Source organism: Gavia stellata, chromosome 5 (assembly GCF_030936135.1).
Source record: "Gavia stellata isolate bGavSte3 chromosome 5, bGavSte3.hap2, whole genome shotgun sequence".
Taxonomy (NCBI): Eukaryota; Metazoa; Chordata; class Aves; order Gaviiformes; family Gaviidae; genus Gavia; species Gavia stellata.
The window spans coordinates 20,605,764-20,632,014 of NC_082598.1; the positions used below are offsets into that span (position 1 = coordinate 20,605,764).

Here is a 26,251-nt window from a genome sequence, read left to right on the forward strand (position 1 = left end):
CCCCAGTAACTCCAAATAGTCATCCCTGGAATTGTGCACTACACTTGAATTTGGCTCCTTTAACAATTCTGCAAATCTAGCCACACATACATACAGTGTTATTTTTCTTCACACCACTTTAAAAATGATGGATAGTAACATAGTCTTTAATATAGCTCTCAATTCTCTTGCACATAAATCTTATCAGACACTTAAAAAAAATAGATTTAAAAAAAAAAAAGACTTTCTGCCTTTAGATACTGCCTGAAAAAGTAATTTGGCAAGGGGGAAGAGGAGGAAACTTCCAACATATCTTTACAGTTTAAAAATATTTTTAAATACAAACAAGCATTTCTATACTGCAGTTTACAGTCTCTTATGTTTCTTTCAGCCACACCTTCAAACAAAGAACACTGAATTATAGGGCTGACAGAAAAAGAAGTTTGATGAAACATTAAGTACACTTGATGGGTGTGACTGATAGCAAACTTAATTGCAGTTTCTCCTCCAATGCATTCATATGATTGCAATGGCTGAATTAATACAGAAAAACCTGCTCTGCTTACCAACTACCACTGTTCACTCCAAGGTAGAAGAACCGACGACCTCCCCTAGCACTAGGTTTCTTACAATAAAAAGCAAAAATTATTGCATTTTTCTCTTTAAGTTGAAAAGCCATGTAGAGAACACTTCTGAAATTATAGGTCCTGGGCATACTAAACAAAATATACTTAATAAGGGTCATATTTCCCCACAGAAAAACAACAGCAAAAATCAAAAGCCTTGCCAAGCAGTCACTTGACATAAAACAAGAAGAAAATCCTCTCCTCCTCTGAGTATATGCAGCTCTGAGAACCAGGAAGCACCACAGAAGCACACCAGCCAAAACCTGACAAGGCTCTGCAAAACAAGAAAGACTCGCTCGTGCTCACATACCTTCAAGACACTCAGCAATCACAATTTTTATAGAGCTGATTAATAGAACCAAAAAGCCATTTTAGCAATAGACATATAAAATTAATATTTTTTCCCTCCTTTTCAACCAGTCTTCTGTGTATTAGCTTAGCATAGTGTTGTACAGGACCAAACACCGCCCAGCCAGACCTAGAGCATTTGCCAAAGGCTGACGAACAAAATAAAGTTAGCATCAACTACAGACTCTTTTAAGAGGCCAGTTTTTGCAAAGCAACTTGTTAACATACATCATAAGCAGCAACCGAGGGCATCGGTATGAACTGCCAGTATCATGAGAAGTTACTGGGCAGAAATTCCTTCACTGTGAAGGTTCAATTATGAACTTCAGCCCTCCCATGCTCCATGTAGGCATCAACGTAGCACATGAACGTAGTCTAAGAGAAATTATTAATTTGTACTTATAAAAAGACTACTATACTATGACAGAAGAAAAGACTGTTTCATTGGCTTGTTTGATCAGAAATATTTTAGCTGCTTTGAGATTTTAAGGACAACTTAAACTTTGAAATAATGCAGAAAAAGAAAGAATCAAAATCCCTTAAACATTTTAAGTGTAGTGACTAGTTAACAGAGTATTTATCGGCAGCATTCAGCTGCAGGGGTGTGGACAAGTGCCTCTCTATTCCATCAAGGTAAGACACAGCAACCGGAGCAGAGGGTGTTGTACATGTCAGGTCCGAACAGCGCTCCAAATTTCAGAAAGGGACAGTCACATCCATTAGAATCAGCATTTCATCTCTCCTAGCCTCATGTTTACCGCAGAACCTACATGTTGAAGAAACAGCAGTGTCACTTCACAACACATGATTCATAGTGTGGCTAAGAAGTTCTAGCTTTTGCATACTGTCACCTATTCCTATCAATGGAACAGCAAATTACAGTTTACAGAACCCAAAATCTCTCCACCAGCTATGCTCTTAGAGCAGGCATATTCTGAAATCCACGAGAATATTGTTCTCACTGTTTTCCATCTGCTACCTCACACTGTGAGAGTCAAACACATGCACCTACAAACCAGAGCAAAGCGCACAGGCCTCAGTTTGGCACATACATCATGTTTTTCATCTTCAAACCCTCTGAAGAGAGGAGGAAATCACATTAATCTTCACAGCACCCTTGTGAGATAAATACAAAACAATTGCTTACCCTGTAGAGAACTTTATCTGAAGATTTTATCCCACAGGACCCTGAATGCAGCTTTTGCACCTTAGCACAAGACTAGCAAAATTTCCCAAATTCATTAATTAACCAGAAATAGTCACACTATAGTCACACTAGTCATTTTTTCTGATGATGTCAAAAACGGTCATAAGGTAATCCCTGAAGTTTGTTTCGAAAGTGAATTGTGACAGCTGAGCAGGTTAGGCTGGAAGTGGAAGAGATCAAAATGGGTCCATTTGTGGTATGTCACAACACAGTTCTGTCTGGAACCAATGATCGCTGAAGCAGTCAGAGTCTTGGCTTGAATGAATCACCTTGGGACACTTGTGGATAACTATAACAGAGTTAAGGACCACGACTTTCAGGAAAGACACACACAGGTTCTCTGATGAGACTTTTTGCCTGGCAAAAAGAGTAACTATCAAGCTGTGCTCTATATTAGGACTATGTAACCATTATGTTATGAGGCTCATTATTAGGAGCCTCAAAGAGGGGTCTATGACCATGGGATCCTCCCTAAGGCTCAACAGCTGCTTGGAAGACACAGGATGCGCTGGACTACATGAGGCAAAAGCATCTTTGCCAACAGGCTGGCCAACCTCGTAAGGAGAGCTTTAAACTAGAAATGATAGAGGAAGAAACAAGGAGGTTTGGGACAGGGTAGGCAAGCCAAGAGCCTGGGAAGTGCCTGCAGAACAGCCTTGTGGGGAAAGCTCTCCAGCCTGTACTGCAGAACCGGCACACTTGGATGCCACTCAGAGGCCTCTACTACAGCGGAAGAGTTCGAAGTCTGTGTGCAGTTACAGGGCTACAGTCTCATTGGGATCATGCAGAATTGGTGGGATAGCTCACATGACTGGAGTCCTGCAATGGAGGCATACAGGCTCTTTAGGAAGGACAGCTGGCAAGGAGAGGAGGGGGTGTTGCCCTTTATGTCAGAGAGCAGCTGGACTGCATGGAGCCCTGCCTTGGGAGAGGTCAGGAGTCAGATGAGAGCTTTTGGGTCAAGATTAGCCGGCAGATCAACATGGATGCTCTCGTATTGGGTATCTGCTATAGATCTCCCGATCAGGAAGGAGGAGTAGATGAGGCCTTCTTCACACAACTAGAAGAAGCTTCATGTTCACAGGCTATGATCTTCATGCGGGATTCTAGTCACCCCAATACCTGCAGGTATCTGCACACACAAAAAAAACCCCAACACTTTTTTACTGTAAGAGTGGTCAAATGCTGGAACAGGTTGCCCAGAGAGGCTGTGGAGTCTCCACACTTGCAAATGTTCAGAATCTGACTGGACACGATCCTGGGCAACTTGCTCTAGTGGCCCCGCTTGAGCGGGGGGATTGGACTAATTGTTCTCAAGAGCTGCCTTCCCACCTCAGCCATTCTGTGATCCTGTGATGTTTAGCTCCATTTAATTCGATTCCTCATACATTTAAAATACAAATATAAGCCCTTGCCAGTGAACATATGCATTGCTGGTTTATTCTTGACACACAGCCCCACTGCAGACCCACTATGTCCAACTGAGTGGTCTCACTGAGATCAAATTAAGCAAAGCATATTTAGGACTGTGGCCCAGCACAGCCATTTTCCTAACCACGTGTTTTACTTCACCTTTGTTTATGCAAAGGATCTCATTTGTATTAAAAGAACTTCCGTTTCATATAGAAGGTCAAAGGATTCACTAATCTGTTATTTCAATGACAAACCTTCTCCCAGACTGAAGTTATACTGAAAATTTAAGCAATGTAGATGAAAATAATAATCAGTATAAATCAAGCTAGAAATCCCATCAATGTTTTTTTTCTTTAAGTTTCCCAGCATGGCAACACTGTCCAACAGATATCCAGTATTTGTTTGCCAATGTCATAGAAATGTTCTGTATCACAGCAAATGCATATAAATGTATACCACTGCAGAATGGTAGAATTTCTATTTATGTAGGATGCACAACAGAGGCTCTGTAGACAGAGCAACATTTTAACACGCCTTTCAAAATGGGGAGTGTCTATTGTTTACCATCTGGTGAATTTTAACATCAAAATCAAGTCTTCATTATTCCTATCCTCCTGAAATATTTCACCCCTCCATTACTTTTCCAAAAATTACCCTACACCTGACACCACATGACATTATAAAACTACCTTCAACCACAGCATTTAATTTTGAATATTTGATAAGAGGGGCCAGGAAAGCACTGACCGCTCACAGGCTGTGATAACAACGGTAATGTTAAAACACCAATTGCAGGAAAAGAGATTTCAGTAGCACCGTTTCTCATTTCCTGCTTTTTTTGGTTGTCAGAAGGCAACATACATGGAATAATCTTTGGATTATGTCAGAGATGTGTACCACTGCACACACAGCTTTGAGAGGGAAAACACTGCAGAGCACTGGACATTAAGGTACCTTTAAGTAAGACCAATTTTACAGAAACACACTCCGAGTTAACTGCTTGCTGATAAGAAATCGCCTGATTACATGATATTTCCATATAAAACATGAAAATTCTGTGTTGCAGAACAGGGAGAGAAGGCACCGTGTGGAAAACAAGATATTTTAAGAAGTCACAAAGTATAATGGATAATAAAGATGAAAAACGATGAGATGAAGGAGAAGGAAGTAGCAATTCCAACCAACCTATTACATTTAAGGTTCTAGATTGCAATTTCCACAATAATTTCTCAGTTGCGGTAAAGAAACATAACAGATAGCAAATTGTTCAGCATATCATGTTTTCATCTCATTTCTGACCATGAGAAAAAAGATGCACTTTTGTGTCATACAAAATTCATTATAGGATCAGGGTCTCTGTTTTTATGAAGTGACTGAGGTCACAAACTTCTTCCAGCAGGCAACTAGGCTTCTGGGCAAAAAGGGGATCGAAAAGGTCCAAAAGAGCACAGAGAATTTGACTCTCTTAGATGAGACAATGCTAAGAAATATACGCACAGTAAAAATGGAAAAATATTGATAACTTTATTTTATTATTCTTTGATGCATTTCTCAGAGCAAAACTAGACTCTTCTTCAGAAAGGTTGCGCTAACTACCTCAGATTATCCACCTTGTATGCTTACAGACACACTTCTCGGGAAAATGAAAACTCAAAAAGCGTGATAACAGCCTATTACTGTACAACCTGAAGTATATATTGGCCTTGGGGGAGACCTATAAACGACCCCATTTGAGAACAAGGTTTTCTTTCTTTCACTGTTACCTAGCATGAATACATAACTTCCTCAGAAAAAAAGACTCCTACCTAGATTACTAAATGGCTTTCCAGGCACTTACCATGGTAAGATTTGCCAAAACTTAAGATAATTGCAACTTCTGACTTTAGACTAAATTTTGCTAGTAGTTTGGAAACAAGTGTCAGATTTATTTGTTTTGAAAGATGGAAGAGGAATTATAACAATATCCATGGAATGGCAAATCTCCCTTCCTACTTATCTCTGTAATGACCTATATACTGCATTGTTTTTTTTCCTTTTAATTGCATATTCTTCAGCTCCAATTTTAGTAGTCAGAATGCACAAACCTATCTGGTCATAAACTTTTATTAGAATTCTGTTGAAATAACAGAATTTAAAATAAATTATGCTAAATAATGAGGAAGTTAAATGATTCTACACTGAGACACTGACTTCTTGTCAGCTATTTGTTTAAGTGCCTGAAGGAGTAATTATATTGCCTCTGAAAGTTTAGTTTCAAACAACCAAAACCCTAAGCACCTAAAATTTTAGGAAAATAGCAAGAATTACATGCAAACTCCCAGGGAAAAGATGATGAGTAAAACTTCTGACCCATTAAGAGAATGCAATAACCATATTTTAAACAGTCCAAGTCTGAGACTTTCAAACTAGCAATTACAGTAACAATTTTTGTTCTTTTGGGTTTTCCTCCTCTCCCCGCTCACACGTTTTGTTTTGGGTGCCATTTTTCTTTAAAAATTAAGATAATTTTAAGACGTGACAACCAACACTCTGCAACAGGGAGACAATATGTGGATTTCCGGGGGGGGGATGGGGGGGGGGGGGGGGGGAAGTGAGCAGGCAAAAAGTTTTTCAGGGGAACCATTGTTCTTACCATTTATAGCTCATAGAGCCCAAATGACCTGGGAGAGTACCTAATGGAAAACAGTACTCACAACAATAAATTAACAACTATGGGATGCAGACAACGCATTCCCAAATTGCTTTTAAGTATGAGAAGTCCTGTCACAAATCCATTTTAGGACTCAATACTAGAAGGATAAACACCAAGGAGAACAATCTCAAACCTATGTACACTAACCAATTTCAGTCTCAGGTGAACATAAAAGCAGTAGTTATACATTCTAATTAATGATAGTTCAGATATTTTAGAGTGAAACATGTTTAGATGAAAGCATAAGAAGCCACAGTTTAAAGACTGAGCTTTTCAATACACAGAAATGCTTGCTTTTTACCAGATTTCTTAGTATTTTCACACTTTCGCAAACTACTTTTGTAGCAGATAAAGAACGTCAACTGAAAAATAAATCCTACCTGTTTCCTCTTTTCAGGTGGAAGGGATGGATCCCCATCCTACAAATAAACGAACATACTTCATTGGCAACTTATTTTTGAAGCCAGCAACTATATTAACTTTGTGGATCAAATTTTAAAACATGTATTTTAAGTAAAATGTTAACAAAATAGTTTTTAAAATATTGCATCATGATTAATACCAGTAATATTAATTTCATCTCAAAAAATTGTCAAAGGCTGGAGATTTGTTTACATTTCTAGAACAGCAGGTCATTACAAATTTATGTTGCATTATTTTTCATAACAGTACATTAAGTTGCTGTGGAATAATAATACTGCAGTCAGTTTTTAAATGGAATTATGACTGAAACTAATTTCCTCAGAGCATGCACTGTCTTTCTGTGTCTTATATAACAGGCACTACCTCATCAATGCGGAACAAATGAGTAATAACATGATCAGGGCTGTACAACTGCAGGACTACTGTAAACAAGTACCTAAACATTTTTACAGCACTCATTATGGACTTCTTTCCATTTTTTTTTTTTTGAGGTTGATTCTTGTCCCCCAATTATACAGTATTCATAAAGAACAACCTACAATCAGCTCCCGATACTTCTTTTTCAGAGACTGATGTCGTTCCCGCAACTGGTTGGCCATAAGCTTGTACTGGTCTCTTTCTTGTTGACAGGTGTCCAGCTCTTTGGAAAGGATTAGCAATGCTTCCTTTTTACTTTCGAGCTTCCTTTTGCACACCAGATACTGCAGAAGAGAAAAAAAACATAATTGTAACAAGCCATTTCTACCCCAGCCGGTACTGGATTCAAGAGGCTCAAAGTTTTTCTCTGAAAAGGTGGAGGAAGACTCTCTGCACAAGATCAAAGTCTGCCACAAGTCGTCTCTAGCTTATTAGTAACAATCATGGGAAAGAAATCTGTTGCATCAGAAGCCTGAAATCCATTTGTTAAGGCCACATGCTCACCTGACCACTGCGAGTTAGAAAATTTCAGTAATTCAAGTTTCTTCTCTTTTCCCTCATACGCAACAGTATCAGGAACCTCACAATTTGACCCACAGCCCTGGGAAGGCTGCTGGAAGAAACAAGCCTTTGCAAACTCCCTTTTCTACTTATGTCCAGAATACCCAGCTCTCAGTTAGCAACCAGCATTTCCCACCTCATTCCCCCTTGCCTCCTCCTCCCCCCCCACTACCAGCAATGTCCTCTGGGCTCAGCCATCCACCTGGACAATGAAACAAGACCATGTTAGAGCAGAAAGGGTAGCATGACTGGCAACCAAAAAATTTATCTTGAGTCTGAAACAATTACAGCGTGATACCCTATCAACACAGGTAAAAGAAACTAATTCAGCTGTGATACTATACGCATGTGCTTGCTGCGTCAAAAGAATGGGAAATAATGCAGGAAATACTGCAAACACCTGAATGGGGAGGGAAGGCAGAGGTGAGTCTTCTCCTCCAGCCACCAGCTCTTATGCACAGGGCTCATACACAGAGCAAAGCAGAACTTGCAAATCTTAGCTGTCCTGCATTAGTCTCATCTGCTTCATTGCCTTTACCCACTGAGACGAAGAGAGAGTAACGTGTATGTCATCCTTTCCTGCAGTGGCTGAATGTTACCTATCAGAAGTTTCAGGCAGCTTTTTTCACTTAATGTGTTCAATCAGCAGATTCTTCTTACCCACCACTTGACACTGCTCATGCTAAAGCATGTATTTCTATTTCTGATGTTACTCACATAAGACATGGCACTAAATATTTTCTGAATGTGCTCTGCAAGAGACCAAATATCACAGCAGTCATGAAAACAATTTATAGTTTCATTATATACTCTGACAAGAATATTTTGTCATTATGGGCTCTTGCACAAAGCAAGAGCATCAGCACTTCCATACTGTTCAAGTCAGTGCTGTTCTTTGGGAAAAAATCATTACTCATATGTACTACTTGCTTGGAATTGACTTTGTTAACCTCAATTTCAAGTCAATGAGAAAGGGAAAAGCGAGTTTGGTACATGAGTACAGCCAAAGTTTTCCAAATAGGGTAAACGCTTAGTTGCAAAAAAGCAGGACGGGAATGAGAAAAGCAATTCCAAGAAGGATTTGAACTCTCAAAAAGGACACTTCCACCTTGGATTAATTTTATTTCTGGCAATACTGAAGTTGAAATCCTGCCATAAATTTTCTGGATTGTGATGCCTTGGCATCAACAAAGGCAACTGTACCTATGTACTTATGTCCTTACTGATACCTTACACAAATGTCAACTCCCCTGATAAAGCCCTGAAAGGTATAAGAAGCTAAACTTTAATATTGTCAGCAAGTGATTATAGTGACATGGTAAACTGCTTCAAACTCGGTAAAATAATTCCTTCCTTTAGAGTGAAATATTTGCCTCTGACAATCTTCTTTTTTCCCAGTTTCATCTCATGTCTTAGTCAATCCTCAAACATGCCTTCACTAAATTGTTTTTAAATACGAACAATCTGATACAGTAATTGCAAATAAAAACAAGTAAAAGCAAACCTCACAATCACTTTAGAAAAACCCAACAGCCCAAACCCCTGAACCAAGCAGCCTGTCCTGTTCCTTTAACTACCAGGAAGAAGGAAGCTGGCCCATCCAGCCAACGCCTACCTGAAGCAGAACAGCCTAGACAAGGTACACAGTGGGAGGGGAAGCAAAGCTAAACATCTCGCCTTAGGACAACCACACCACCAGCAGGTGCCTCCAAGCCTTGCCACGAGTGCTGGTATTTGAAACAGTGTACAAGAGTCAGAAGCTAACGGGAGCATATAGATAAGACTATGAAGAGTAATGCTTATCAGGTGGGAAACACAAACCTAGTGCTAAACAAACCTTGCTTTTGACATGAGTCACAGCCCTCGACAAAGGACACACTCAAAGCATAGAAGAAGGCTTCACTTTCACAGCAGCACTGGAGGGGGCAAGGGAATTCTCCATTATCTATTAGGTTGAGGATAATGAACCGTATTGTGGGGACAGTTGTGTTCGGGGTCTAAATGAAAAGGAATAATGATTTCGTCCTTATTTAAAGTATGTTTTAACTTGATGAATTATATACTGATGATGTGCCATACGGAACGAAGGGGCTTGGCATCTCTGATCAATGTACTGCTCGGATTTTACTATAAAAATGACCACCTAGAAGACTTTTTGAAGACATTTTTGCCTTTTGCATATATTGACTTTCCCAAATAAATGGGATAAAAATAGTAATAATGTATAGTAATTTGTTTCCTTGGCCTTATGCTACAAGAAACAATAAAGCCACAGCATTTCTGTGGAATTTGATTGTTCAACAGAGCTATGTTTCCAATTCCCATTACCATTTTTGAAGGAAAAACACATTACAAAAAGACAGACCTCAAAGAGGTTATGCAATATATATGCTTCTGAGTGTTAAAAAAAAAGTACTAATAATGGCCACAAACTGACCTAACAACTGGACACCAGAAATGGATTCTGCTCAGGGCAACAACTGAGTCCCACCAACAATTTCCCATATATGGACAAATAAGTGCAGCAAAATTGGTATGCTGGCAAAAGGAACAGAGGAGTTTAACAGTCTTTTTGGAGCAATGCAAGCAATAAGGAAAGTTTTCTCATATAGTCTGAGAAAAAGCATTCAATAGATACTTCTGGCATTCATGTAGAGATTTCTTCCTCTGCAATTAAGGAAAGCCTACATCTCACATACTGTCTATCAGTGAGACAAACAAGTGAATTCTGTTATGCACTATAGTTACTACAAAATATTCTTACTGTCTTTTGTTTCTAATTGATGTTCCAAAATAATCTTTGAGTTTAAAAAACAAAGTTAACCAAGAAGCAGCTGCTATACTTTGAATCTAAAAGCTACAACGTACAACTTTTCGTATCTGTCTAGTGACTTTTATCTACCAATTCGCTGTTATCGGCAATAAAGCAAATTATAATTGTGACAAGGAAGATCATAATAATTAAAGGCATATATATGACATCCTACATTACTGTCTGAACTGTTTTACAGCCAGATAACTACTTTAGTGAAATTGAGTAAAAAGAGACTGACATCACAGGCGAGTGTAACTGCTCCAAGGTGACCCTCTACATCGAACACTTACTATTTGTCCATTGCTATTTTTAGTGACAAATCTGGATAGATCTCATTAACGACGCCACAGACATGGTCTAATAATCTGATGAAGCTGGGACACTGTCAAGGTTTTAGACTTTCTTTTTTTAAACCAACAAACACACCGAATTCCTATCACAAAATAATTTCTTTTAAATTTGTACAAATTACTGGCCTATACTTGTGTATTTAATGGCAATTAGTGCCAAGAAGGAAAATACCCAATTTTCTGAGGGTAAAAGTAGAGATCCTATCTCCAAACTTTGCTTTGGAATCACTGTGGATCATATTCTGTGTTCTCTCAACACTCCAGGACCTAGCGTCCTCCCAAATGCCTATGGGCCACCACATTGTACGTGGGCCTGGAAACCTATCGTCCACCATGCTCTCAGAGAAACCATGAACTCTACTCACCATCTTTTGGACAAGAGATCCAACTGCCATTGAACTGCCTGAAGTTTTTATCAAATTTCTCCTCACTGTACTCTTGGAGGCAATTTTGTTGTGGAAATGACAAACTGAAGAGTCCCAAAATGCATTGCAGTGTCACTATTTGGGGTGTTTGTTGACTGTGTTTCAGTAACTTTGCTGCCCTTGACTTCAGATTAAACTGTTCAACTTATCTGAAAGAATCAAGCACTCAAACCAGAGAAATACACAGTTACTGGTCATTTGCCTCTCATCTCATGTCCTCATCTCTGATAAAACCTGAGACAATGCCGTGTCCTTGGTTTTATCCCACAATATCAACTCTGCTTTTCCTGCTCCCAGCGCTTGCTTCACTCACGACCTCCTGATTGCTGAAACACAAAGCAGGCTGGTATCATTCACCAAAGATGTAACTGCTATAAGCAGCTCCCCAGAACACTATGTCTTGTCTTGATGACAATATTACACCACATCATCTTCACTGGTCATTTAGGAATTACCATCATTTGATTAGATTAGTCAAAATAACACTATTTTGTGATGTGGCCCAGCCCTTAAAAGTTTTGTGTGCTCTGCATCAGATTACATTACTAATTTCCTCCGTGTTTGTTCCTCAACATCCCTGTGGGTATCTTAGTCCAACCTGGAACATGGAAACATGAGAAGCAAACACTCGTTTTGTTGCCTGAAAGCCCAGCCTGCAGGTCTCCGCAGCATCTCTCCCCTAGCTCCCGAGAACTTCGGGAGAGCAGTAGGTCACAGTGCCAGCTCTTGTAGCGTTTCCACTTCCTTTTCCAAATGACAAAGCCATTACAATGCTGACGCAATCACCTAGAGACCTCAGATCATCCACTCCACTTTGTTCTTCCCTACAGCCACTGGCATTTGCCTGCGTTTAGAAAAGCTCTGAAATTAGTGGCTCCAAAGCCTGTCGAGTCCCCTTGTATAGGTTTGGTGAATTACATGTCACGCTCTGTTTGAAAAGGCAACTTGACAGAAAGTTAGACGGATATTATAAACATGAAAATCTCACTAATTTTCCTTCCTCTTCCCTCTTGTCCACATAAAAAAATTGTGCAACGAATGGGAAATGTATGCCAATTACAAGCAGGTTAGGTTTCTCACTCTTATTCAGAATTCATGTCTGGAACATTTAGCTATTTCAACTAGAACTACTGCTCAATAGTTGTGCATTTGATAAATAATTCCCCAAAACTCTTTCTCCAAGTTTTAAATTGGCAATTACTAGGCAAGGGAGCTCACGAGCACAAGCATATCACTTCCCTCTGTGGTGCTGAAGACAATACACAGTTAATAATCATGAAATAGCCTCTTGAGAATGACAAATTAAATGGAGACTAAATTTCTTCAAACTAATTTTAGGAGGCACAGTCACATATGAGTAGCTGTAAATAGCATACAGTAAGTGTTCTAATGTGTGGGAGGTGACAAGGAAAAGAGAAGCATTTTGACATTGGATTTAATTCTTAAAGTTGGCAAATCCGAGGGAGAAGCTAGCAGAAAGGACAGAGGACAACCACTCTAGTCTTATGGGTTTCCTAGGAAACCTTTCTTGCTTCCAGTGGAAAACACCGCCAAAAGTACACGTTCTCCAAGCAGTATTAAATTAGGACTAGTGCCAACTCTCAGTGAAGTGAATGGAAGCACACTCACTGACTTCAGCAGAAAGGAGACAGAACTTGTAGAAGCCAGCTCTCTAAAGCAAGGACAGAGGCGGTCTTGCAGATTATGTAAAAGTGCTTTTTCCCTACCACACATGATCTCCCAGTACTGTTCAACTCATCCTACCACCCCAAGATCATGCTACCACCTACTCCTTTCTTCATCACTGATCCTGTCATCATCCTTAGATCAAATGATTCCAAGACAGATTACATGGAATTCAGGCAAAACCTGAAATCACACCCTTCTCCACAGTAGAACATAGAGTTGGAAGCTTCTATAACCTTTCAAAAAGAAGACCCCAAGGATCCTCGAACAAAGTTCATATATTGTGGTTTTCATTCATATTCATGGGATTTAGTTATGTTTCATCTCCCTTATAGAGACAGGAAAACTGAGCCACTAAGGATTTGATTCACATGAGTTTGTGTAAGTCAACAGCTTAGCATATCCATAAACATGGCTGTCTGGCTAAGTAGTAAGTATGGACATTTAAAAACACTTAAAAGCAAACAAACAAAACTCTGCAACCAAGATTTTGGTGACCAAAATTATTTTCAAGAATTCTATTCTCTTCAGTGAAGAGTACAGTATGACCACCTTTCTGTGATTGCTTTCTAGCAATGCACTCAGCAAAGCAACTAATAACTGTCACACCTTCCTGTTTTCATCCTCTTCCAGGTGGGAGACATATTTTGTTTGCAACAAGGATTTGTTTTTTTTTTAAATAAGATATTTGAAGGCATGTTCAAAGGAATGGGCCATACTCTTGAGATAGTACTTGGAGATTTATGAAGATCACTTGTTTCTGGAGGGCTTAAGCCACCATCTCAGTCCAAGAAAGTTCTTGCTACAGATCTTCATCCTACAGCTTTACACAGGCTTTTAAATATCCTAAACATGGGTCATTCAGTGAAGTAAATGTTAGACAAAAACCCAGGCTCCAAGCAAAAATTATGTGGTAACACAACAGAGTACCTTTTTTATATATTGATCCACCATCAATATTTGAACTCAGCTAAAGAACGGGCAAAATTTATGTGGATTCTTACTCCTGAAGCTTGTTCTTTTGCATTCAGTTTGCGAGATTATCAACGGAAATAACGACTCTTTCTACTCCTTCAGTATTTGCTAAGTTGGCTTTGTCCCAGTATTCCTTCCTACGTCATCCTATTCAGAGTTAGTTTCAAGAATGTTCAAGGTACATGTGGTGCAAATACTGTTCAGAGTGCCAGGTGCACACTAGGCCTGAAATGCATGTGGCTGTAGAGTAAGTGGAAAAATACATAAACATGAAGGCAAAAGAACAAGCAACAAGTTGGTGATGAGCATAATAAAAGCAAAGAAAGAGATGTGAAAGGGTACAGAGCAAAAGGCACTGAAATGAAACAAAAGTCAAAGGGGAAAAGAGTAAATACAGAATTATTAAATGTTATCTTACATTTTGAAAGCACTTCAAAATGTTTACGAAATGCGTAGGGAGCAAAACTTAAATTACCTAGCAGACACTGAAGCTAAGAGGCCTGGAGAAGCTCTGTACCACTAAGGGATACAGTAAACTGGAAAAACTTGAAACAAGTTACTTCAGAAGTTAGAGCCACTTTCTCACAGACCCATTAAAATGTTGGACTTAATGGGTAAATTGCACAAAGTTAATCACAATAGCCAAAGGAAGAGGAAGGCAAAAGAGGGAAGCCTATACCCTGACAGCATGTGCTACAGACTTCACACAGAAAAACAGGCTGTAAGCCTGCTGTGGGAACAGAGAAGAAGGAAGGAAAAGTGGAATATAAATCACTAGGCCTCTAATTATTCCTGAAAAAAAGAAATTATATGTATGCTTAAGTATGTGCAAGAATGTAGCTTAGCACAGTCATTAAACTTCGCTACAATCAAGGAGCCCTTAAACCAGAAATACGTGTTCAATTTCACGATTGAGTTTTTGGGTTAAATCATACCAAAAGTAAAAAGTTCCAAAGTAATTCTGAATTACTTTTTAAAGCCAAGAATGGGGACACTTCCTTTAAACACACCGTGTGCACTGTCTCTCTCTCTTACCCTTCCCTGACATGTGACACCATCCCCACCCCCAAACAAAACCCCATTTGGGAAATGAGATGTCAGATGCACAATCAGGATACTACTGAAAATACACTTTTCACTTTCTTCTGGATTATTTTGTGTGTTTGCAAGCACTGTGTCTGTAGGTAGACTCCAATTCTGGATGTATTGTACTAGCAGAGATCTGGGCCCACACAAACTCCCCCTGAAATCGCTGGGAGAAGTGACAGGTTCAGGACCCTGAACTCACGCATCTTTTTGACAGGTCAGGGCCTTAAGCCATGCTTACATAATATAATGGAGGCAAAGCCCTCCTGAAACCAGAGGAATTCATGTGTCCTCTAGGACAGCAGACTCAGGCAGGTTGATCTAGGCCCATGCCATTTGCACAGAAGTTTTGTTTGCTAGCTGTAAACATACAAATACTATTTTTATAGTTATGCAAAATTAATGCAATGCAAAATGCAATGTAAAAATGAGCATGCCAACCTACTTCAAACTTCATGGTTTTGCCTATTAAACAGACTCGACTGATGATAATCCTTTAAATTATACTGACCTCAAGTTGTTCTGCGTTTGGTAACTTGCCCTACATGAAAAAGCGTACCAGTAAGCATCGTGGATCTTTTAATGTGGACGTAGTAGATAGTAAAATATTCTACTCTTGTATTCTGAAAATCCTCCACCTGTTGAAGCTCGTGGCCACTGCGCTATTACCGATTTTTCTCCCACTTCATAAATGACACCATGGGTCTCAAACCCCTTTCATTCGTGATTCAGGTGAAGGAAGACAACAGAGCACCTGCCAGAGGAGCGACCTCAGAGAGGCAGAGCCCCCACCCGCGCTGGCTGCCGCAGCAGGGCTGCGCTGCTGCCGGACCTCCCTCCGCGCTGGCAGCAGGGCGAGGCCCGAGGCCTCAGCCCCACGGGCCGCCGCCACAGGTGAGTCCTCGGCGGTTTCAAGCCGAGAGCAGGCTCAGCGCCTAAACCCCTGTTCTCGGGCAGCCACACGGCAGTTAACACCCGCGAGAGGTTCGCAGACACTCGACCCCGCTATTTCGCAGCTGTGCAGCGGGTCGGGGCCGGCGGCGCGAGGGCGGTTCGTGGCAGGGGGGCTGTGCCACACGGCAGTCGTGGCCGTACAGCTCAGCCTTGCCAGGCTACACTTCAGTGCCCCGCGCCGGCTCCTCCTGCTGCCGCCCCAGCCGCGCGGGCCGGGGTCCCTCTCAGCCCCGGGCCGGGCCGGGGGCCCCTCCCGCCGGCTGCGCCCCTCGTCACGGCAAAATTGCCCCGAGGAGCGGGGCAGCAGCCGGGAAGCAGCCGGGCACCGCGGCGGGGCGGGACCCCCCGCCCCTCTCCCCCGGCCGCCCCGGGAGGGCCAGCGCCCGGCGCCCAGGCCGCGCCGCGGGAGGCAGTGCGCCCCGGCCCGCGGCTGCCCCCGCCCCGCCACCTCACCTCGCTCACCAGCCCCTGCCAGTCGCTCTCGCTGCGGTGGGAGCTCATGGCTCCAGCGGGCCGTGGCGGCATGCGACGGCGAGCGCCTCCGCCCGCCCCGGCCTTCCGCTGAGGAGCCTGCGGGGAGAGGCGGGGCCTGGGGCCGCCCCTTGCCGGCCGGCCGGGGCCGCCCAGCGGCGTCCCGGGCACGGGCCTGCGGGAGCCGGGCCTGCGGCGGCGCCTCACCGCCCGCGGCCTAGCGCGGCCCTGCCCGCGGAGCGGTGCCGGGTCCTAGGCCGCCTCCACACGGCGAAGTTCCGCCATAGAGTCGGGTAGGGCCGCGGTGCCCGGGCAGGAGAGCCGATGCGCAAGGGAGAGCAGGGGTCACACCACAGACAGCGTGGCGGGGGCAGAAGCGTTGTCTGAGACGCGTTGCCCAGAGAATGGCCCTCGTCTCCTTACGTGCTCCTCCTAAATAACGGCTGGGCTCTGCTGCCGTGCCAGGCGACTGGACAGGCAGACATAGCTGTAGAGTGGTCCATGAGGGGACGGGCATGAGGGGTCTGTACTGCAGTAGAGGCTTTAATATTATATGTATGTAACAAAACCCTTACAAATTATGTATGCACTCCTCTTGTATGTGTAAAGTAAGACACAGCAGGAGGACAAAGAGGTAGAAAGCCATTTTCTCAAAACATGATACAAGAACACTGCCCACTTCAGGCACAGGTCTCTACTGTCACTCAGTTCATGGAGGTGTAAATAGTGTAATGACCCAGGACCTGGTCTGGCTTCTTGTTCTCCCTGTTAGCGCAGGCGCTCCTCCATCAGTACTGAAACCCAAGCACACTGTCCACACAGCCCTCCACAGCCTTCCAGATGCCTCTGCTTCAGCTGTACCCTCCGCAGCTCTGCAGCCAGAGCCGCTGCATAGTACATCCCCATGGACCAGGTCTACCTTGAGGCACATCACATGTGATCTTTGTTACACTCCTAACATGGCAAGTGCTCCCAGGTCTTATGTTTTCCAGGCAGAGTCTGAGTGCAATTGCATGGAGAATTCGAGCAGTTTAACCCACAATTACTCTTTCTTTCGAATAACACAACAAACAGCACAAGACAACACAATAAAGATGTCTGTATCATTCCTTACCACAGTTTCCCCACTGTTAAGATTTGTTTGTGGTTTGGCATCTAGGCACAGCATCTTTCTGTTCTCTAAAATGGCTGAGAGATCCTCCTTTGACAACTTCACCTCCCTTCGAGCAGGTGATGCCTCGGCCTCACCACTGACAACATTTCTGTTCCAGGTGCCTAATTAACAGCTTATATGGGAAGAAACGTAGGCCACATCTAAACCCAGCAAGAGATTTCTTTGAATGTAGGATTATCAAGTTTAATAAATAGTTATCTCTCTATATATAAAAAAAAAGACTAGAAGAGCAGCTAGCTTTATTATGGAACTTTAGTTTGATAAAGATAGATACAGAGTTCATACATTTTACCCGCAAATTATAAACCAAACTTAGACATTTTCACCAAATTATAGCCCATTTCCTCCTAAATTACGTGTTCCTCATCTCTAGGCATTCTGTAACTTTAGTGCTCTGGAGGGTACATTTGTCTTTCCTCTTTGATCATATTTTTCTGTGGTTTACATTGTCATGTGTGTGATATATCACAATCCTGCATGTCCTCGCAGGCTTTTCGGCAAACCACTGCTGAAAACAGCATCTTGTTTGCACAGGCAAGTAGTAAATAATGAAAATTAAATGAACAAGAACTATAATTTAAACCCACTGATTAAAAGAATCATTAATGATATTAGAAACTCATTTTCATAGTATTGTTAATAGTTAAAGTTATAAAACTGCAAGGGTAGATGAACCAAACATAATCTTTTTCCCAGTTCTGCTTCTCATTTGCAGAATTTCTCTCCTCCGTTTTCTTGATCTTGTAGTACTCCAGACTCAGAATGCTGTTGCAAAAAGAGCTCCGCTTGTAAGAAAGATAACCCTCTAATAGCCCTCATTTTTTGAGGGATATCACTCATTTTAATCCTAACACTGCTTGCAGTCCCCACAAACATAAGGTTTTAATTTTTATGATAGTTATTTAAATGAGAAGTAAATATTCATGAAAGAGAGGTTATTAAAACAAAAGGAACTCTCAATGTTTCCAGCCCTTATGATTTTATCAAGTCTAATGAGAACTGGTGTTTTTCAGAAAGCCCAAGCTCTTGGATGACAATAACCACTTTCTTTTGAAATAAAAGAAAGATTCAAGGGAATAAATAAAAAATAAGCTGAAATGTGCCTTGACTACGCTTGATAGGATCAGAAAGGAAATAAAAGAATCCAAATACGTATTTTTAAATAATCACTTCTAGTGCCTGATATCAAGCCTTTTGGCAGCTTCTTCAGCTTTCCTGATCTTCTCTGTCTTACTTACCAGTGGTCACTGCAACAGTCCTATGGAACGGTCCTGGTTGGGACCAGGTTACTCTGCTAGCCTCTAGGCAGACATGTCTTGAGATACGGTTCCTGCCTTAACTCAGACAAGCAAGTCAAGAAGAAGATGACAGAAAAGAAGTTCTATCACCCTAGTTTATAAATAGGAAACTGAAGAGAGAATCAATTGCCTTGCTCAAGAAAACTGAAGTTTCAAACATATCCAGGAAGCGAAATGGCGGGTTTCAGGAGTACCAAGGCACTGCTCTCATTGCAAAACTAACGAGGTGTCTTGATTCTTCTCCCACCTGCTGCAGTAACTGCTTTTGCACCGTCACCTTGCCAACATCAGAAGAATACAGTATTGTCACTGAATGTCTGAGAAAAAAAATCATCTCTCAACCTTCCTCTTTAGCTACCATCCCGTTGTCTTCGTCTCTAGATCCGTTATCTTCTTTGCTTTCTTCCTCTATACATTCACTAGATAAACTTATCTGCTTCTAGTGTTTCATCTCCCTTCTCTGCAATTCTGCTTTGTGATCAATCTTTCCCTCAGTATCTTGAGTTTGTCTGTCTTTTCACCAGATTACCCTCTGCTTCTCTAAGCATTTTCTACATTTCATTAAGAAGGCTCCAGACTTTCTAAAAAAACCTTTTTTGTTTTTTTTTTGCTTGGACAAATTACACATTCAGAATCAGATCCAAGCTACTGTGGCTCTTTGATGCAACTACTCAGGTAAACATATGTAGGAGATTTAACCAACAGTTTTCACTTGTAGGAGATTTAATCAACAGTTCTAAAACACAGCTTTCAGAAATCGGTGTCTTTGTCAGACACTAAGAAAGAAAACAACAGGTTTTTATCCGTAGGTAAGCCAATGAATGGATCGCTTCAAATTTTGCTGCTTATTTTTGTCAGCATTTGTCTACTGCACTAACATCATCATTACATCCATGTTCAACTCTAAAGAAATATATCATTAAAAAACAGTGTAAATCCTTAAGATCTGGACAGTGTACATAATTGAAATGTAATGAAAACATGTAGTGCTTGTCCCCTGAAGGATGGTTCAATCTGACTCTCCGCAGATGTTTCAGGGTTCCATTTAATCAGGGTTTAAATATCTCTGAATAAGGATATAACCTATCCCAGATAAAACATCCACTTTAGTACCTTTTGTAATTTATATCAGCATTATTCTAGTTCATGTTCTTGCTAATCTGGTGATAGATAAATACACACTCAAACCCTCATGCACACATTTTGGAGGAAGCATCCTGTGTTTGTGGGGGGTACTATTACTTTTAGCATTTATCTGTTCCCCTGTTTGTTTTCCTTCCTTTGCTTTTGCCTCTCCTTGTCAGACGCTGCTTTTTGTCCATTTATATTCCAGCTGCACCTTCTCAATTTTCTCAGGTTCATTGCTGGTTTCACTATCCTGTATCAGCTCTTCTACTTCACATGCATGATCTGTCAGCAGGACAATATGATCTGCAGATCAGAAGCAGTTTAGCAGTTATTCATTTATGTGGAATCCTTTTGTGCCCAGTCAAGTCCGTGAAGGACACATCTTAGGCAAACAACAAAGATCTTTAAAGTGATGGTGTTTCTTTTTTCCTCTTCAACAGTTTTGGATCTTCAATGTATTGTATTCCTTTGTGTACTAGATGCTGCATGTAGCATTAAAATTGGAGACAGTCTTTATTTTCTTTTTTTTTTTAAAAAAAGCTATTGTATGCCTGTTAGCTGGTGCGACTGGATACTGGAGTTCAGAGTAGAGTAGCTCTCTCCTCTAGAGAGAGAGTGGAAAAAAGAGTATTTGAGGGAATAGACAGGAACAGACTGGCCTGCACAAGCCAGCTCTGGGAAGGAGCTATGCGGTGAGGTCTGGCCAAAGGAGGGAAGGGAAAAACTATGCAAAGCAGCAGCCGAGAAGGAAGAGTGAAGGTAGTGGGTGGGATGCTCGTGGAAAGAATTGAGGGGAAAGCTGTAAGGGGGCGGGGGCAGAGGAGAGACTGCAAGTTTGGAAAAAAAATTATTTTGAAAATTAATGAATGGATATAAGCAAGAGAACAATCCAGACTCTGAGGTTTTCTGAGTGATTGAGAATCCAAAGTCAATAGTATTCTGTTGTATAGATTTTCTAGGAGTATTATATTACATCTAACTTCATATGTAAGTGCTTTCAACAATCTTGTTTTAAAGGCTGGTTTCTCCAAGGCCCTCTGATGTTACAGCATCTAACTCTTAGGCACACTTCTGTCTAGAGAAATCTTCAGCCTCAGGTAGTATGGAAGGTTTCATTGGAAAACAGCTGTTTGGGTGCTTCCTAGCTAGCTATGGCTGAAGTGCTCAGAAAATAGGTCGGATGGGGGGCACAGGTGTTTGAGCAGGTCGCCAGCCCTTAGATATTGCTAGTAAACACCCATTATACAGAACTGCTCGGTTCAGACACACTCGTGTGTGGACGTACTCAGCCTGTCACCAAGCATGGACTTCAGTGAAGTCCCCCAAGACCACCAGGCTGTGGATGAGGCTCTGGAAGATGCTGGGGGGAGTTCAAATCCAACTCGGCCAAAAAGGCTCTAAGTTCTTTAAGAGCATCTGTGAAATTAATTGGTTTGATCTAGGCTGTATTGGAAAAGTTTGGCACTGCTGTCTCTGCTAATGATAGTAGACAACTGTGTAGGGATTATGAATAAGTTATTTTATGTTCACCAGAAGAATTAATGGCTCTCCTTCCCCTCACCCTAAGAATAAGGACAACTCAGTAGGAACTAGAAGATAGCAGCAAAGAAAAAAAGTACAAAATCTCAGAGCCTGTTTTAAGGTCTTGATATTACAGTTGAATAGAGAGTTACTGTAATGAATTCTGTTTTCCCAGAGGCATCAAACTCCTCCTGTCAAGACAGTCTCGAGAGAGAGATTGGAAAGTCTCTCACTGCCCTCCTTCTGCATTATTATTATTTCCCTTAAAATATCTTGCTATTGATGTAACTAAAAGTGAAATATAAGATCAGAGAAAATATTTTGTCAAGTGACTCAGACAGGCACAACTGATGGTTACTAAGGAAACGTGTACTGCATTTTGTGTTCCTCTGAGTGTATTAGAAAAATATAAGAAATAGTTCATTTTACTAAGAAATCCAGGTGGGGAATTCAGACTACTTTTTGCTACTATGAAATTGAAGAGTGACCTAGTACTGTCATCAGATCTGACATATGACTGGCTTTTCAGACTTCTAAGTTCATTTTTCAACTGGTGGGGTGTATCAAATCCCTGAAAGCTGTCTGACCATTGCGGAGACATTTATTGCTGTGACCACACCAGACGCTTTGGCACAAAGATCATCACTTTACATATGTGGTCAATACTCGGCAGACTGTAAGCAAGGAATGAGGTGAGGAACATGAAGGACAACCGGCCTGATCCTGTGCTTCCTAGTCAATGTAGTTTGAATAAAGAAAGAAAGCTCACTGAAAGCACAAAAATTAAATTGAAACAGAACTTGTTGAGAATATCACAGCAAAATAATCTTCTATTTGAAAATGTCTATCTGGAAAAAACCAAAATGTGTCTGCTTTGGTATGCAGTTTTTCTGGATTAGTGAGGAAATTTCTCATCAAACCCTGACTGCACACCTTAGAATGGGCAATGACACCATACAGAGACACTGAGCATAAGTGAAGTTTGGTGAGCATTCTTTTATCTCCATGGAAGCTTCTCCAGTTGGTAAAAGCAGTTAAATGTTAATTGGATCAAGGAGCTGAAGCTTGGGTTTCTACATCCCAGATAAAGCCACAACTGGTGGGATACAACCTCCATCTCTTCACATAAATACTTAGTTATAGAAGTGCAACAGCTTTAACAGAAGAAATTAAAAGATCTGTTTCTATGCTCCAGGTTTGAATCAGATGCAAAGAAATTAAACTCCGTAAATCCTCTATCACAGGAGCCATTGGAGTAGATGCTGATGCAGAGTGACGGCCTCTTTTCTTTGCCCCTGCTGCTTTCTTGTATTGGTGATAATTTTACTGATGAGATTATGATCCTATTAAATTATTATTCCAGTGAAAGTAGATCTATACCTTTAATTTTTTCATTGCTGCTTGCTTTACCTTTGAATTTCATACCTTTTTATTCTCAGTTCCTAACTGTTTCTTTTTAAAATAAACTCTTTCACCAAGAAAGGGTTTTTTCTTCATGCTTGTTGGTCACTGAATCAATTTAAAATATAATCTCCTGGTCCTAATGAGAGGTCATATGTGGACTGTATGTTTATTTATTTACTCTGACAAATGGTGGAGGCACCAAACAGTCAGTACCAAGCAGAACCCCATAAAACTCCTCCTGTCAAGACAGTCTCGAGAGAGAGGCTGGAAGGTCTCTCACTGCCCTTCTTCCGCATTATTATTATTTCCCTTAAAATATCTTGCTATTGATGTAACTAAAAGTGCAATATAAGATCAGAGAAAATATTTTGTCAAGTGACTCAGACAGGCACAGCTGATAAGGGCTAAGATAAGGGCTGAGGGCTCTGACTGGCATTCAGCAGTGGGCAGAAATCACAGGCTGAAGTGGGGGTTCTCCCTGGCCCTTGCCTTGTCCTCCAGAGGCAGCAAATGAAAATTGTGAAACAGCTTCTGAATCACAATTTTAAGCCAAGCTTACTGAAATGAATGAAAATGGATTTCAATTAATTTGCATATATCATGCATATCTATGGTACTTTCTTTAGTCATCTGTTTTATATATGCTTTCTTCTGCAAGTGAGATTCCTGAAACCTGCCAACAAGGCACAAGGGGTGTTTTGGAGTGTGTGTGCTAGCAATTTGTTGTGGTTAGCTGTATGCAGAGATAAGGAGCCAAAGACATTCAGATCTCTGCTGAATAGGTCAGACCCTACATGGTTTTGCCAGAAATATTTTCTCCATGAAGGGTTTTCTCCATCATGGACTTAAAAGTTTTGTAACTTCACTGAAAGGGTTATCAAGCATTGGAACAGGCTGCCCAGGGAAGTGGTTGAGTCACCATCCCTGGAGGTATTTGTGTGGAGCTTAGGGACATGGTTTAGTGGTGGACTTGGCAGTGTTAGGTTTACAGTTGGACTCAATGATCTTAGGGTCTTTCCAACCTAAATGTTTCTATGATTCTATATGAAGATTCTTGTTAAGTAGAAGCATCTTTGCTTTACAGAAATATATACATTTAAAGGCTGGAATAAATAAAATTAACTAGTGCTTTCGCCACTGGATGTGGGGTCCAAGAGGACAACGCCGTTTAAGCAACTTCAGGGCTAGAAGCTGTGGAGAGACCCGTGGTGGAACTTTAAATGCTACGAGGAGCCTAATTCTGATCCAAACTTTAAGACGTCTGGCCTTTCTGCTTTAAAAGAATCAATAACACTATTGTCTAATATAGCGTAGTGGGTAATGTGACCCCTTTGTTACAAAAAATCGTAACGAAGAAAACTCTCCAAACCAAATGATAGTTCAGAAAGCCGACATTGGTTTATTGCAGCGCTGGGTGTGTGTGGGATTTCTCCTCCTAGCATGCACACCGGGTTAAAATCATGACAGGTATATAAAACAGTTAACAAAGTTAGTTATGCCTACAGGTCCCACCCCTTAACTAACTATTGGTTGGTACCTTTCTTACTTCATCTTAAAGATACAGCTCTCTTTTAATTCACTATGCATGCCCAGAGAGTAGGGGGCTTATTTGGGTTGGGGGTGTTTTCTAGCTAGGAGGTGTGGTTTTCACATTATAATGAGATTCTAATGAGGCAGGTCAACCTTAGGACACTGTTTTAGCACTCTATTCTATTTTTCTAAAATTCATCCTTCTGTTAATCATTAGTGTTAGTTAGTGGAAAGTTAGTGGAGTCTGTTTTTTATCTTTAATATGTCTAAATACCAGGTGCATTCATTACAAAGTATCTTCTTTCCATTCTTTCTATTCTTTTTCACTTATTTTTGACCTTGTATTTCAAGATGTTCTGTAACATTTCCCCCTTTTGAGATTTATGGATATATTTTATAATTCCCATAAGTCTCAATCTTCCTTTACTTAGGTTCCACCAGTTAGACAGAAGGTGGTGGTATTTGTCACTTTTCTGACTAGGCCTTTTCACACATTCTCAGATCTGTCCCATCTTCTTACAACCTGGAAAAGAAACAGAAAGAGATAATACTTCAATTTTAAGCCGATTACACAATAGTACAGTCTTTAAGAGTCCTGCTGAAATGGCTCTCCTCTTGTCTTCAAACTCTGACGGAGGAGTTGGTTTAACTCATGCGTAGTAGATCCAGGACCTTTACAGTAGTTTAGACATGAGTTCTGTCTGTGTTCTGGTATTATCATTGTATCAATTCAGTGATGTAGTTAGGCTCGTTAATAGCTCATACATGATCACAACTTAAGGTTTGGCAGCTTCCATTCCTGTATAAAGTTTATAGAAAAGGGTTTGTATTTTATGTACTAGCTAAATTGTTTGAGTCATTGATATCAATCCCCCCTTTTGAAGTAGTTAGGTTTTCTTACTACTTCCATATATTATTCTCAATGGTTCTCTTCGTATAACTTATGCAGATTCCTATAATAACCACAATCACGACCACATAAATTATTCCTTCCAACAACATGGCGAACCATCCTTTTAGAGACATTCCACCTAATTCTTGGAGGATTTTGTTGAGCCAATTCTTTTCCGCTGCCTCCCTGATCGCTCTGCTGTCTTCTTCTACTTTTCTCATTTTATCTAATTGTTCTTGCAGGTTATCAGTGATATTTGGGATCTGGATACAGCAGTGTTCTTTGTCTAACTTAAGATATCCACAGACCCCTTGTTCTTTATCTAATAGCAAGTCTAAGGCTAGCCTATTTTGTAAAGTCATTTTAGTATTAGCTTGGACCTGTTTATTAATAATATGGAATCCTTTTTGAGTGGCTCTTGACAAAGTTTCTACTTGCCAAGTCAGATTTTCTATTAATATTCGATTTTCTAAGGCATGATTCCCAAGTTAATTTTAAGTGTAAAGGTCCTTCCTGTTTGACAGTCCATTCTGGTGATGTGGCTGGCTTGATTCTGCTGTGACGTATCCACAGAGTGACTTCTTCCAGCTTGACAGCTGTGTAGGTGGTGAGTAAAATGTGGAGAGGTCTTTTCCACTTCTCCTTCAGCGGTTTATCTTACCATGTCCTCAGATACACCCAGTCTCCAGGTTGGTATTGATGCACAGGCACGTCCAGGGATAGTGGTGCGCTCAGTGGCATACCTGTGGAGAGAGGGCAGAACCTTTCCTAGAGATACTCTTTCAGGTAATGTTTTCCTATGATTTCAGGATTAACTCCTGTTTCTGTCATCTGATAAGGTTTACTGTATATGATGTCAAAAGGACTAACCTTTTC

The 26,251-nt window shown here is 41.0% G+C and overlaps 1 protein-coding gene across 1 annotated transcript in view; it reads right to left on the reverse strand.

Annotated features, from left to right (window-relative positions):
• CCDC149 (coiled-coil domain containing 149) overlaps positions 1–16,479 on the reverse strand; it is a 55,456-nt gene extending 38,977 nt beyond the window's left edge. Inside the window, exons 1-3 of the mRNA XM_059817573.1 lie at positions 16,411–16,479; positions 7,228–7,389; positions 6,646–6,684 (exon numbers count right to left, since the gene is read on the reverse strand). Of these exons, the coding sequence (XP_059673556.1) occupies positions 6,646–6,684; positions 7,228–7,389; positions 16,411–16,458 (249 nt within the window). The 5' untranslated portion in view covers positions 16,459–16,479. The remainder of the gene's footprint in view (positions 1–6,645; positions 6,685–7,227; positions 7,390–16,410) is intronic.
• Between the last annotated feature and the right edge of the window lie 9,772 nt (positions 16,480–26,251).